Here is a 13,890-nt window from a genome sequence, read left to right as displayed (position 1 = left end):
ATAAACCCTTCCAGAGTTTGTTTCATTTCTGTGATCTCCTTTCTGGCATCTGTGATCTCCCTCCGGACTTCATCCCATTTCTCTTGTGTATTTCTCTGCATCTCTGTCAGCATGTTTATGATTCTTATTTTGAATTCTTTGTCAGGAAGACTGGTTAGGTCTGTCTCCTTCTCTGGTGTTGTCTCTGTGATCTTTGTCTGCCTGTAGCTTTGCCTTTTCATGGTGATAGGAATAGTTTGCAGAGCTTGGACGAGTGACAGCTGGAAGAACTTCCCTTCTTGTTGGTTTGTGGCCCTCCTTTCCTGGGAGAACAGCGACCTCTAGTGGCTTGTTCTGGGTAGCTGCGCAGACAGGGCTTCTGCTTCCTGCCCGGCTACTATGGAGTTAATCTCCGCTGTTGCTGTGGGCGTGGCCTGGCTCGGGCAGCTACTCCAAAGGGGTGGAGTCGCGTTGGAGGGGGAGTGGCCGGGAGGCTATTTATCTCCGTAAGGGGCCTCCCTGCTCCCTGCAGCCCAGGGGATTAGGGTGCCCAGAGATCCCTGGATTCCCTACCTCTGGATTAAGTGTCCCGCCCTGCCCCTTTAAGACTTCCAAAAAGCACCCGCCAAAACAAAACAACGACCACAAAAAAAAGAAAAAATTTTTTTAATTTAAAAAATAAAGAAATAAAGAAATAAATAATGGCCGCTCGTTTTTCTTTATTCTCCGGCGCCAGACTCAGACATCTGCTCACCGGTCTTGCTGCCCTGTTTCCCTATTATTGGGGTCCCTATCCCTTTAAGACTTCCAAAAAGTGCTTTCCAAAACAAAACAGCAAAAAAAAAAAAAAAAAATGTCCGCTTGCTTTTCTTATGTCCTCCGGCGCCAGGCCTCTGGTACCCTCTCACCGTTCTTTTTGCCCTGTTTCCCTAGTATCCAGGGCCCTCCTGCGCACGCACTGTGTCTGTGCTCTGGTACGGATGGCTGGGGCTGGGTGTTCAGTAGTACTGGGCTCCGTCTCCCACCCGCTCTGCCTACTCTTCTCCCGCTGGGAGCTGGGGGGAGGGGTGCTCGGGGCCCGCCAGACCTGGGCTTGTATCTTACCCCCTTTATGAGGCACAGGGTTCTTGCAGGTGTGGATGTGGTCTGGATGTTGTCCTGTGTCCTCTGGTCTTTATTCTAGGAAGAGTTGTCTTTGTTATATTTTCATAGATATATGTGGTTTTGGGAGGAGATATCCGCTGCTCTACTCACACTGCCATCTTGGCTCCACCCCTCGGTGTTAACTTTTTATAAGTTCTTTTCATACAGTTGAGAAATTATGCTTTCTTCCTAGTTTTTTGAGAGATCTCATATGGGTATTTACTGTTTTAAAATGGGATTCAAACAGCTATATCAAGATCCAAAAGCTGGACACTGACCCTTCTGTTGTGGCTAGATTTTGCCTCCCCATAAGGCAGTGGTGGCTTCAGCCATTTGGCACTGGATGCAAAGAGCATATTATCTTATCTTCTCATACACATAATTATACCTCATTGGATCAATAAGTTACTCCTCTGCCTTCTCTTTCCATCTCCACTGTTTCTTTCTTCCTCTGAAACTGGCACCAAGGGATTCTTATATCTTCTTTGAGAAAACATTAGTCTTCTCTGTAGTTGACTTAAGTGATAGTCATGTTTTTGACAGGATGCAGGTTTGGGAACAGCTGAACTGACCATAAAATAGGGATGATAAGACTAATATTAAAATTATTTTTTCAAATTTTAATATAGTACCTGTAAAGGCATTAAATAGAATATACCATTTCTGTCACAAGTATGTGTCATTCAAAGTGGCTTTAGCACTGGTGATGAGCTATTCCAGGGCCCACTGCCTCAGTCCGGTCATTGTGGGTAGGGCCTAGTTGCAGATATGCCTTGCTCCAGACACTTTTGGTAATACCATCTGCTTTGTAGCTCTTTTCCAGATCTAAGTCTGGTCTAGAAAATATCCAGAGGACCTGGTAGAACATACACTCTGGAGCCTACCAAATTTTGTCTGTAGCTGTAGGACATACTGTGTTTCTATAGCTTCTTTGAGCCAAAGCCAGCCCTGGGTCAGGCAGGAGGACTGCTTGACCACGTGCCATCCTCCCAACCCTTTACCTCTGCCAAGGCCTTGCTGGCTGTCTTCGCCAAGTCCTCCAGAACCATGATGGGGAAGGCAGACCTTTGAGTCATTCTGAAAGCATTTGTGGGGCTGTAACTCCTCTCCAGACGAAGACAGAGTCTCAACTTGGGCATTACAAGTGCATTTTCCAGCCAAGCTGCCTGAGTATGGGTATTACTAGGAGTGGGTCATCATCCCCAAAGGCATCCTATTCTTTCTTGTCATGGAAGAAACTCCAAACCAACGTCAGCAACAATTTTATTTTTCAGTAAATATCAGTTATATTTTTCTAACAAGTTGATGATGAGATCACAAAAGAAAGGATGTGGAATGGAGGATATTAGCCAGTTAGTAGCCAAGAAATCAAATATGTGTTTTGATGATTTGGAAATTAATACTCAAAAAAGATTCATCATGAAACCCCTGTGACATGAGATGTCTCTTAAGATTCCCTATTGCACATGTGCTTTTCAATTCTTTAAGCCCTAATTTTCTTGTGTATTGCAACTTTTCTTTTCTGCCCATTTTCTTCTCTTTTTGGCTAAAGACTAATGTAGTCACTTTCTCTTCTCCATATTCTTCTTTTTTTGACATCAAATTTAAAGATAATGCCAGACAACATCTGACAAAGGCAACGGCCCTCGCCACTGCAGAAGAGAATGGAACATCTTTTGGTAACTCACCCATCTTATCAAACCATAAGAGTATTTTCATGACATACTAAGTTATTTGTTTCTTTCTAGACAAAGGCTCTAATGGACAAGCTTCAGAAGACAGTTTCATCTGAAGGAAGATTTAAAAATCTCAGAGAAACTCTTAAAAAGTATGTCTATCTTAATTATTAAATTATTCATAATTCAGAAATATATTCAAATCATTTATGTAGTATGCAAATAGTGTCCCTCCTCCTACTTTGCTGTGAAAAGGAAAATAAATGGGAAACAGCTTCCATCATCTAGAGATTTTTCTGAGCTTCCTTTTCATTTGGAATGCTGTGCATACAGCAAATGTCTTGTGGACAAACTCATGGTGTGCAGAATATACCATACTATATTACCATGTCACCATGTCACCACAGAGTATACTCAGTCACCATAGTGAATCACACCAACTTTTACTATAGAAAGTTTCTTGGTTGGTATTTCTTAATCTAAGCACAACGATTTCCTGTGATTTTTTTAATTTAAATATTCCAGGACCTATGGATTATTTTTATTTATGTTTGGCTTTTTATTGCCAGATCATTCTCTCTTTCAACAGAGAGAAAGCAAGAGAGAATAGAATCTACTCTCCTACAACTGGTTTTCTTAGGATGTACCACCACATATACTTGACTTTCTCTGGAAAAGCATTAGTCCTGTGATGCCTCAAGTGAAAAACTTGTAATAACAGGAACAATAGTACAAGAACTACTCCCTGAATACTTACTAAGTGACAGATTCCACACTATGTGCTTGATGTGTCTTATTTAAGCCTCACAATAAACTAAGGAGATAAGTTTTATTGTCTCCATTTTACAGATCAGATAACTGCAATTCAGAGAGTTTGCCCAGCACCACTGAGTAAGTGATCAGGCTGTGACTCACACCCAATTTTCTCTGGATCAAAAGCCCATATTCTCAACTCTAGATGCCCAAAAGACCAAGTGTAACCTGTCCCCATGCCCCAACAAAACAAGAAAACAAGAAAGTCTCACTTTTGTGTGCAGTTGTGGTATTAATTAAGTCTGTAACTTCTAAAATATGTAAATACCAAAATAGCAAACAGGTTTCACAAGTTCTAATTATATTGTTTTTTCTACTCAGCTCGTTAAGGTTGAATGTTTACACTATTGTCAGGTGAGGACATGGGGGTTTCCTACCTGCTTTTACTCCTCAGAGAAGTGTGGCCAGTTTACAAGTGCTGCAAACAAGTACTAACAGCAAATGTTTTGTAATCGTCTATTACAAAACATCCTGTTGTTTGAACACGCCATTGTCTCAAACACATAGTAAAGCATGGACTGCAATTTGTGTTCTATTCGATTGTGAGATGTATTCAAAACTCTGCATATTGTCAATGTGCTTCTGAAATGGAATTAAAATACTTTATTCTTCAGGACTGAAGCAGCATAGTTGCTTCCTGTGAAATTGTGGGGGAGAAAGTGGACATGTGTCTGAATAAGCTTGAGAACACTGCCTCTTGGTCTTGCAGTTGTAACCCCCCTGCCGTCCCTTACCTGGGGATGTACCTGACAGACCTGGCTTTTATTGAAGAAGGAACACCAAACTTTACTGAGGAAGGCCTTGTCAATTTCTCCAAAATGAGAATGGTATGTAATAATTTCCTAAGCAGCCTGTTTCAATGACCTCAGTGGCTTACAGAGAAGAGGCCAAGTCAGGAAAGCCACTGCTTGCTTTTTAATAATCTCAAGGTACAAGAGATGGTGGACACTGGGACTAGTACATGACGTTGGCCAGTCGAGGGGATTTTCACCAGGTCCATTTCAGCTTGAGCTCTGCCCAAAGGCATTGAGAAAGAACCCTCCAGGGATGACTTTCTAAGACTGACTAGTGAAAACACATGCTGAAAGCTTCTTGCTGAGCAGCCAGGTTCTAAGCACCAGGTTAGAAACAAGGAGCCCATGAATACAGCACCCAGAGCTTGCCACTCCCAACCCTGAGGTTACCCAGTGCCAGCTGTTCCCCTGATGGGGAATTCAGTCACTTCCTGCAGCTAGCATTTCATGGGGCTCATTGAAAGGCAGGAAACTCTGGGGCATAGAGAATGATAGGGAAGGGCTCCACATACCTACTGGAGACAGTGACTGACTACTCTGGGATGGGGACCTGGAAGCATGTGCTGCAGTGCAGGGACTTATTTTTGCTTTGCTTTTGTTGTTGTTTCTCTATTAGATATCACACATCATCAGAGAGATACGCCAGTTCCAGCAGACATGCTATCGAATAGACCATCAGCCAAAGGTAATTTTGTGTGGTTGTAAGGGAATTAATAAAGAAAAAAGGGGAAATTAATTAGGAGCAGGAATAGAGTTGATCAATAATACCAAAAGCTGACTCACAGAAAAGACCAATAATATAGACAAATCTTCAGCAACTCAGATTAAGAAAAAAAGAACAACAATTTATCATCAAGTTTTATAATTTTAAATCCTACATGTCTCATAGATCTGTCTGTCTACACTGCCATCACCCCTGGTCCAAGCTATCCCAATCTGTTACCTGGTCTACTTGCATTCATTCTAGAATGCAAAATCCATTCTACAAATTATATCCAGATAGAATTCTCTGAAGCAGAAAATGAAATATGTCTACCTCTTGCATAAAATATTTTATTGGCTTCCCATTGCTCTTAGGACAAGAAAGAAAAAAATCTTTATGTGTCCAAGAAGTCTTGCATTATGTGATCCCTATTCAATATTTTAAAGTTCATCTTATATTATATACCTCCTTTCTCTCTCCATGGCAGCCACAACTGGTCTTTATTTTTTAATAGATATTATTTTTTAGAATCATTTTAGCTTTACAGAAAAACTGAGAAGTACAGAAGATTCCCATATAACACACAGGAAGTTTTCCCTATTATTTCATGGAACTTGGCAAACATATCCTAAAACTCATAAGGATGCTTAAATAGGCAAAAAATAAACAAGGGCTTTTTGAAAAATAAGAAGAGTAGGAGAGAGCTTTCCCTACCAGATACAGACACTTATCCTAAAACTCTAGTGAGTAAAACAGGACTGTATTGGTGCAGGAATACAAATTCAGCGTAGCAGGATAAAGTCCACATACAGATGAAAATCTGATAGGAAATAAAGGAGGCATTTAAAGAAAGTGCCAGAAGAAATTGACCTTTCAGTAAATGAAAGTGAAATTTTAGCTCTCCATCTTATACCATTCACAAAAATAAATTCCAGATGAGCTCACTGTCTAAATATAAAAAGAAATATTAAATTATATGAATAAAATAGAGGACAAAATATTCACGATTTCTGGATTTGAAAGACCTTCATAAGTATAGAATGTAAAAGTTGCAAAAGACAAGTTTGATAAAGTTTGCTTCATCAAAATTAAAAATTTCTATATATGATAAAAGGTAGTTATTTTAAAAGTTAAAATACAAACAATAGACTTGGAGACAATACCTGTAACATAGAGAACAAAGAGACAGAATAAAAATATTCCCATAAATCTATAAGAAAGGTATAAACAATTCAGTAGAAAAATTGACAAATCTATGAAGAGGTAACTCACAGAAAAAGAAACAAAAACGGACAGTAAATATTTGAAAAATACTAAACTTTACTAGAAAGAAGGAAAAAAATGCAAATTATAATGAAACATCATTTTTACTGGTCAGAAAGACAAAATTTAAAAATATTTGATAATATCAAACATTAGGGTATGAGATAACAGGTACTCTCATGTACTATATAGGTACAACAGTTTTGGAGGTCATTTTACATAATCTTTTAAAATTAAAAACTGATATATGGTGTACCTCCGGGAGGAGGCAGTTCCCCGCCCTGGGCAAGTTCTCAGTGAATCTGATGGGACCAAAGGGAAACATGGCGAGAGTCCGGGAATGAAAGGGCTTATTCTCACCGCTCAGCCTCTCAGCAGCCCTCGCACAGGCCCCTCTCTCCCGACTGCTTCGGCCCGCCTCTCACATGGCTCCCAAGCTTTCTTCCCAGCACTGTTCTGACCCTCCCCACAATGTGGTTTTTCTTGCTCTTTCCTTCCGGCCTCTCTCCCTGCTTCAAACCCAGGCTGCTTGGCTCTCTCTGCCGGGTCACGCTGGGCTATGCTACTGCACCAGCAGCAACTCTGTGGGCAGGTTCCCAGAGACTAGTGCGTGCCTGACCAGTTACAGACCAGGAATGGAGAGGAGGCGAGAATAGGTGCTTCTTCTCCACCCCCATCCTGGACTGGCAGTTCTGTGACTGACTAGTAGCTCTGCTGTCTGTAAGCATTCTATAAATATGCAAACATGCTCTTATTATATACACAGTGGGTGCTATTAAGGCCAGGTAGGATCCTGGTTAGAAAGTTTTATTTTCCCCACATATGGAGTAACTGGAACTCTTAGACATTGCTTAATAGAGTCACATGGACAACCACTTTGGAAGACTCTGTCCTTTGGATGTTTCTTAAAATGTTAAATATGCACCTACCTTATGTCCCAGCAATTTCTCACCTAGGTATTTATCCAAGGTACAAGTGAAAACAGTCCCATTAGAAGTCTTACACAAAATGTTCATAGCATTTAATAGCCAAAAATTGTCCATCAATAGATGAGCAGATAAACAAAGGCAGTATATCCATACCATGGAATACCACTCAGCAATGAAAAAGGGCAGGCTACTGACACACCATAGCATGGATGAATCTCAAAACATCATGCTGAGCGAAAGAAGACAGACACACAAGAGTACATACTGCAAGCTTCCATGTGCATGAAGTTCTAGAGGAGACAAAACTAATAAGTGGTGATAGAAATCAGAGCAGTGGTTGCTTCTGGGAGCAGACTGACTGGGAAGCTGCATGAGGAAACTTTCCAGGGTGGTGGCATTGTCCTGTATTGTGATATATATGAGTCCCATGGGTATTAATTAATTTGTATTAATTTTAAATTAAAATTAGTCACACTATGAATTTTACTTATGTAAGTTATATCTCAATTAAAATAAGGAAATATTTGAATGGAAATACCCTATACCCCAACATTTTTATTTCAGTATCATTTCCTTTATTTCATTTCTAGCATCTACCCTTGAGGAGCATTCCCACGTGAGCATGAGAAGCGAGCTAACCAGATTTCACTGTAACTTTGTGTTATAGTGAAATACTGACAGCAACAAAATAGCCATCAATATGCAATCATTAACAAACTGACATATCACACCACTAAGAGTGTAGAGCAGTTAGTGCTCTAGGTGCTGGCATGGGGAGCTCTCCACGACTTACAGTTAAGAGATGAAAGCAAAATAAAATGTACAATATGATACCACTTATGGTTACAAGGGGGAAAAGATTTCTGTAAGTACATGTAACATCTAGAAAGACAGTAAAATATTTGGGAGAATACAAACCAAATGATAACAGTGGTGCCTCTTAGGGAAGAGATGAGTTGGAAACTGGGAGAGGATTAGAGATGTTTGATTTTTTTTGTTTTGTTTTTACAATGAGAATATATTCACAATTTTTTTTAGTTATGTAAAAATGTTAAATGTTTATTAGAAAATGTTGGATTGTGTCAGTTTCTTTCAGAAAAATGTGTTCTGAAAGAAAGAAAAGCTGGGATTTCCCTTTTCCGCCAGGTCACTCAGTACTTGCTTGACAAAGCCCTCATCATAGATGAAGATACACTGTATGAGCTGTCGCTAAAAATTGAACCTCGGCTCCCTGCGTGAAGATCCAGCCTTCCGCTGAGCCCATGGAATTTTCATGGAAAGCAGGACAGACAGAACTGTGTATGCCATGCCTCTGGTGGTGCAGCAAAGACAGGGGATGGAGATGAAACATCTCCTCTGTCCACCAAAGAAGACAGAACTGAACTGGAATTCTGTCTCCAGCCAGGGAAATGCAGCTGTTTGGGGTCAAAAACAGACACTTCATACTTGGGTGGGAAAGTGAAAAGGTTGATATTTGGTAAAGCTGATGGCACATTTTGCATATGCAAATGTCAGAGGGGAGATGCTGGTAGCCATGCTAGTGGAGCTGGAAGAAGGTAAATTTCAAATTCTGCCCCGTGTTCTGTTAGCACTTGGGGACAAGGATCCGTGGAGAGGCCTGTGATGTTTCTCTGGCACTTTACTGGCCTTGTACACCGACCAATCCCATCCTAGGGTTTAACTGCTTCTGTTACATTTCCTCTGTCACAAGCTTTCAGAAAAGCCAAGGCTTTCTCTGTCGGGCTGGGCCAACACATAAGCAATCTCAGTCCACAGCATGTGCATGGTTTCCAGTGCATAATGGATATTTATATCTGAAGAATGGCATGTTCTGAAACTGCTTTTTCAGTCTTTAGAAATCAGGACAGGAAAGACACGATGAAAGTCAGAAGGATTTGTACATAACATTTCCTTAAATAAAAACTGAGTAGGCTGTGCCCCAGAGGATTCCAGCCAGTGGCCCTTTTGAAGTGGAGGTAGAAGCTTCTTTCTGAGGCTGTTGTGCCCAAGAAGCCAATGGCCTTGGAGAGGTGAGTGCAGAGTTCGCCAAAAGGAGCCTTTGCAGCCCACCATCTAAGCTGTGGAGTGAGCAGAAGGCCTCAGAGGCCATGGGAAGAGTGGGTTTCAACACTGAGTGAAAAGATACATTTATTAATTATCTCTGCACCTGGCTGGGCTTGTTTTCTTTTTTCATCATCATAGTAATGGAGGAATCTATTCTGATTTACACAAACCATTTTTAGGTTCACTATGAATGTCAGTTGTATTTTTTTTTTTAAATCTGTTTAATAGGATTTTCTTTTTAAAACCCACACTTCCATGTGCTGTTGGTAGACACTTTCTCCCCGGTCACCTTTGCTTTTACATTTGGGGATATTTCTGAGTGAAAACATTGTAATATATGGGAAATGGCCCCAACCACTCAGCAGCTTTTATATCAGAAAACCAAATGCGGGTGTTAGTCCTGTACCTGAGGCTGGGGAAGTGATCTTGCTTTTCCCAGGATTGTGGTTGTGGAAGAAATAGGGCTATCTCATGTTTACCTCCCTCTTCTCTTCTCAGAGAGACCCCTGCTTTAAGAGAAGGAAGAGAAAAAATACAAAGTTATTGTTACCTGAGCCTATTGCACCTGACATTTTCTCTTAGAGGCATGAAGCATATTGATGCCGACAATGAAAAAACTGATCTATTTTTCCTCTTTCTCTGCACTTTAAATTATGCTTTTAGAACTAACAGCTAATAAATTCAACTTGCTGGCTTTCATGACCCAGTGGAAGCACTGGCATTGATAATGTACCATAGAAGTGGAGAATGTATATTTTTCCTGCATGGTAAGGGCCATCTCTGTACATAACTATGTAGTCGAATATCAAGTAAGTAAAAGAAAATATTTACAATATTTGAAGACCATTCCAAAATATTTTTAACAGCTCATATTAGCCAACAGTGTAGCACTAAACCCAAGGAGGGTTACTTATGGATGCATTAGATTTCTTTTTCTAGAAAGTTGCTTGTTTGTTCTCTTTTGTTTCAAATAAGAGGTTGATGCATCTTGACGCATGATAAGAAGCATGGGTTGTTTGGATCCTAACTGCATAACTTGCAATTTATTCCTCAGTGTTCAGAAACTGAGGGTTTATATAGGTCAATTGCACCTCAAGGTCTTGCAGAAGAAATGTTAAATAAGGATGAAATTTCTTGACTCAAAAACATGGTCTTGGAAGGCAAACTAAAACCAGGATCAATCAGTGAAAGGACCACACTTAGCCGTTCCAGGTAAAACAATGTGTGAAAAGGTTGATGCATTGGAATCCCCAAGGTCTTCCAGAGAGGAGGGATTGTCTCTGTGTGCATTTTCCCTGGAAGTTTGGACCCTTATTTCTCTGACCCAAATATTCCAGAGGCACCAGTGCCATTCTTACTAAAGAAAAATAGGAGGAAGAGGAATGTCCAAATGCTCTTCCCCATTTGGAATACAGGTTTTCCTCATCTAGTTAACAAAACTTTTGCCACCTATTTCCTGCAGAAGGTTGGAAGTGACCCTCCCCACCCTCCTCCTCCCACCCACGGTGGTCAGCTATGGGCATGGGTGGTCAGTTCTGGGCGCTGTCAGTTGCTATGCTGAGCTATAGCATTTTATTGAGTTACAAGCCCTTCCTTCTGTTTCCTATAATCTGAAGCCTTGCTGGATTATAGAGGGAACACCTCCCAGTGAGCATCTTTTTTTGATGACCTGCACCATTTCTGGGCCAGCTGGGATAAGAATGTGCACTTTGAAAATCTCAGTTTGATTACATTTAAAATCCCCAAGAGTAATCTGTGGTGTTTCTCCTGATTAGGTGCCTGTCCTCTCTGCTTTTCAAGCTTTGTGTGTACTGTTGAAGCACGCACTCCAGGCTGCGACTGCCTATATTTCATTGTATGAGACCCATTTCTAAGAGTAGATGGTTACTCATCCTCTAATAACCAACTGGCAAACACTTATATTATTGCAAAATTAACCTAGAAAATCAGAAGTAAAATCCAATTTCATGCTTTCAGATGAATACCCACATTTTATACTGTCAGTGAAATTATATTAGGGCTTTTAGGGGATGTCTTTGGTTACTAAGATACACAGTTTTGCTGCAGGGAAAAATATCTTATGATTACTGTTTGTTAAATTTGTTGAAGAAGTATTTAAAAGTAAATGAAGCTCATAGATACTGAAACTTGGAATAGACAAATCCTTTAATTCTAATTTGGAGTGTGTGTGGATGTAATGGGACAACACCTCTTCTGTCACAGTGTAATATGAGACAGGATACCTTGTATCAGTAGGGGTAAGGCCACCTTTAAATACTTAACAAGAGCAATGCAATGAAAGAATTATTCCCAATAAAATTAATTTTTATTTTAAAGGATTTTATTTGGCTTTTCAAAATTTGATTTTGTTCCCCCTGGAAAAAAATATTTCCCTTTGCTTTAAAGAATAAGATTTTTTCTTCAGTCCAACCTGTAAAGTTGGTCATTCTTACTACTATTAAAATGGGATAAAATATAATTTATTATTTATTGCTACAGACTAGAGCCAGGTTAATGTCCACAGCCAGAAGGAATAAATGAATAAGATTCATTTTCATTTCAACAAGACAACCGATTGTAAGTTTAAATAATGACTTGATCAAAGATACCACTATATGAATCCTGGTAATAAGACTTGAGTCAGTGAAACCTAGTCAGAGTGTTATTTCTCCTCCTCGATTAGTGACTTGAAATTAAGGTGGGACAGAGCTAAAGCAGAGAACAACTGTTGTAGGCATAACACATGAATGATTCAGAAAATTATTCATCTTGGTTGCCACACAGCAGGACATCGACAGTAGGACTGATTGTCCTTAATCTCATCTGCTCAAGAAGAGTAACAGTTCTATGTAATGGTGTTGAACCACCGACTTTTGCACAACCTATTTCACTTTTCCTGAGAAAGGTAGTTGTGAAAAAGCACTGGACTAGGTGTCCTAGCCCTGAGTCCCAGGCCCAGATCTACATATATACCCTGAGAAACCTTGGGCCAGTGCTAAAACCTCTCTGAGCCTCAGTTTCCTTATCTGCAAAGTGGAGTTGATAGTAATTACTGTGCTGCCTACCTCACAGGGCTGTTATGAGGACAAAATGGGTTAGACTAAACTTTAAAGTACTGTCCAAATGTGAGGTAACATGCTTACCATTCTCATCTCTCTTTTGCAGAGGATTTTAATGTATTTCTTTATTGTTCATACATATGATGGACAAATCCATGTGTTACTTGGGGAAACATATTGTTTGTGTCCTGCTACTTTGCGATACTGCTGACATTTGTGATTCTGACAGAGGGGTCTGTGCTGTGACCCAACACTTGCCCAGTGAGGTGTGGGTTATGCCCATATGCAAATTAAACTTCACCTTTCTTGAATCCCCAAATATCTCATTAGTATTTTCATTTGATTCTTTTCACATTTTTCTACATTGTCTTCTTTGAAGCAATGGGTTCCTTCAGAAGTTCTTTTACTTCTAAAGTTCAGAGGGAAAAATGTTTAGAAGAAGCCAATGTGGCAAGCACTAAAATATAAGAGAATTCGTCTAACGGCAGCTCAACCCTCGTGCACGGCAGAGCTGCAGGGCTGGGGGCCAGGTGCAGCCATCAGCTCTGACCTTGGATGGGCTCCTGAGCCATCTGAGGCTAAGTTCCTCATATCTATAAAATAAGGTTCATATCTGCCCCTAGAATTACTGCAATTGTTATGTGGTCTTTATGAAAAGACTTCAACTTTTGTCAAGTAAATGATGTTGTCCTAACATTAGATCTGAAGAAAACATAAGGCAGCTGTTGGACACAAGAGAAAACTGTGGAAAGGAAGAATTTGGGTCCCTCCTATACCATTAGCTTCCTTTCCCAGTCCTGAAACAAGCAGTCAGACTGGTGGTAATTTAGGACCCCAGGTTCCTTTCATCTTACTACCTGGCCATCCCACATGGAGGGCTCTTGCCTGCCGGGCACATCTGCATCCTGCTACAACCAGAACCCAGCAGATTCAGGAATGGAGAAGAGAAGCCCACAACAAGTGATGTGGCAGTTGCATACTTCACTTCAGTTCCTGCCCCTAGGGCACAAGCTGACCACCTGGCCTCACTGGCCACTAGGTGTGGGTGAAGCCCTGAACTCTGAGGGCAGTTGGCAGCAGTGAGAAAGGAAGAAATGGCGTGTGACAGAGAACCAGTCTGAAGAATTTCCAGAAGTCTGCAATTTCTGTTGAGTTCCTTGAAGAAGGGGTCACCCCCACTGAATCACCTTATCATAAGCTTGAAGATGACCCCCAAAAGTGGTACCCCTTTTTCCCAACAATGTCCCAACTTTTCCTTATCTGCCCTTACTCACTATATAAAATTACACAGTAAAAGTTCAGGGATTGAGGTAAGGTGTAGGGTGGGGGACTAAAGGTCCATTAGGAAGGAATTGGGGAAAAGGGGAGAGAAGAGGGTTTTCTCATTGTAACTGCCATCCTTTGAACTCTACATTTGCATGCTCTCCAAAGCCTCCTCATTTTCTGGACTGGGGACCTGGGCTACTG

At 40.6% G+C, this 13,890-nt stretch overlaps 1 protein-coding gene across 3 annotated transcripts in view; it reads left to right on the top strand.

The window, feature by feature from the left end:
* RASGRF2 (Ras protein specific guanine nucleotide releasing factor 2) overlaps nucleotides 1-11,703 on the top strand; it is a 222,706-nt gene extending 211,003 nt beyond the window's left edge. For all 3 annotated transcript variants that reach the window (XM_036914180.2, XM_036914178.2, XM_036914177.2), the window contains exons 24-27: nucleotides 2,871-2,950; nucleotides 4,321-4,438; nucleotides 5,022-5,090; nucleotides 8,447-11,703. In XM_036914180.2, the coding sequence (XP_036770075.2) occupies nucleotides 2,871-2,950; nucleotides 4,321-4,438; nucleotides 5,022-5,090; nucleotides 8,447-8,539 (360 nt within the window). In that variant the 3' untranslated portion in view covers nucleotides 8,540-11,703. The remainder of the gene's footprint in view (nucleotides 1-2,870; nucleotides 2,951-4,320; nucleotides 4,439-5,021; nucleotides 5,091-8,446) is intronic.
* The last annotated feature ends 2,187 nt before the right edge of the window (nucleotides 11,704-13,890 follow it).

This window comes from Manis pentadactyla, chromosome 2 (genome assembly GCF_030020395.1).
Source record: "Manis pentadactyla isolate mManPen7 chromosome 2, mManPen7.hap1, whole genome shotgun sequence".
Lineage (NCBI taxonomy): Eukaryota > Metazoa > Chordata > Mammalia > Pholidota > Manidae > Manis > Manis pentadactyla.
This window is presented reverse-complemented; position numbering and strand designations above follow the sequence as displayed.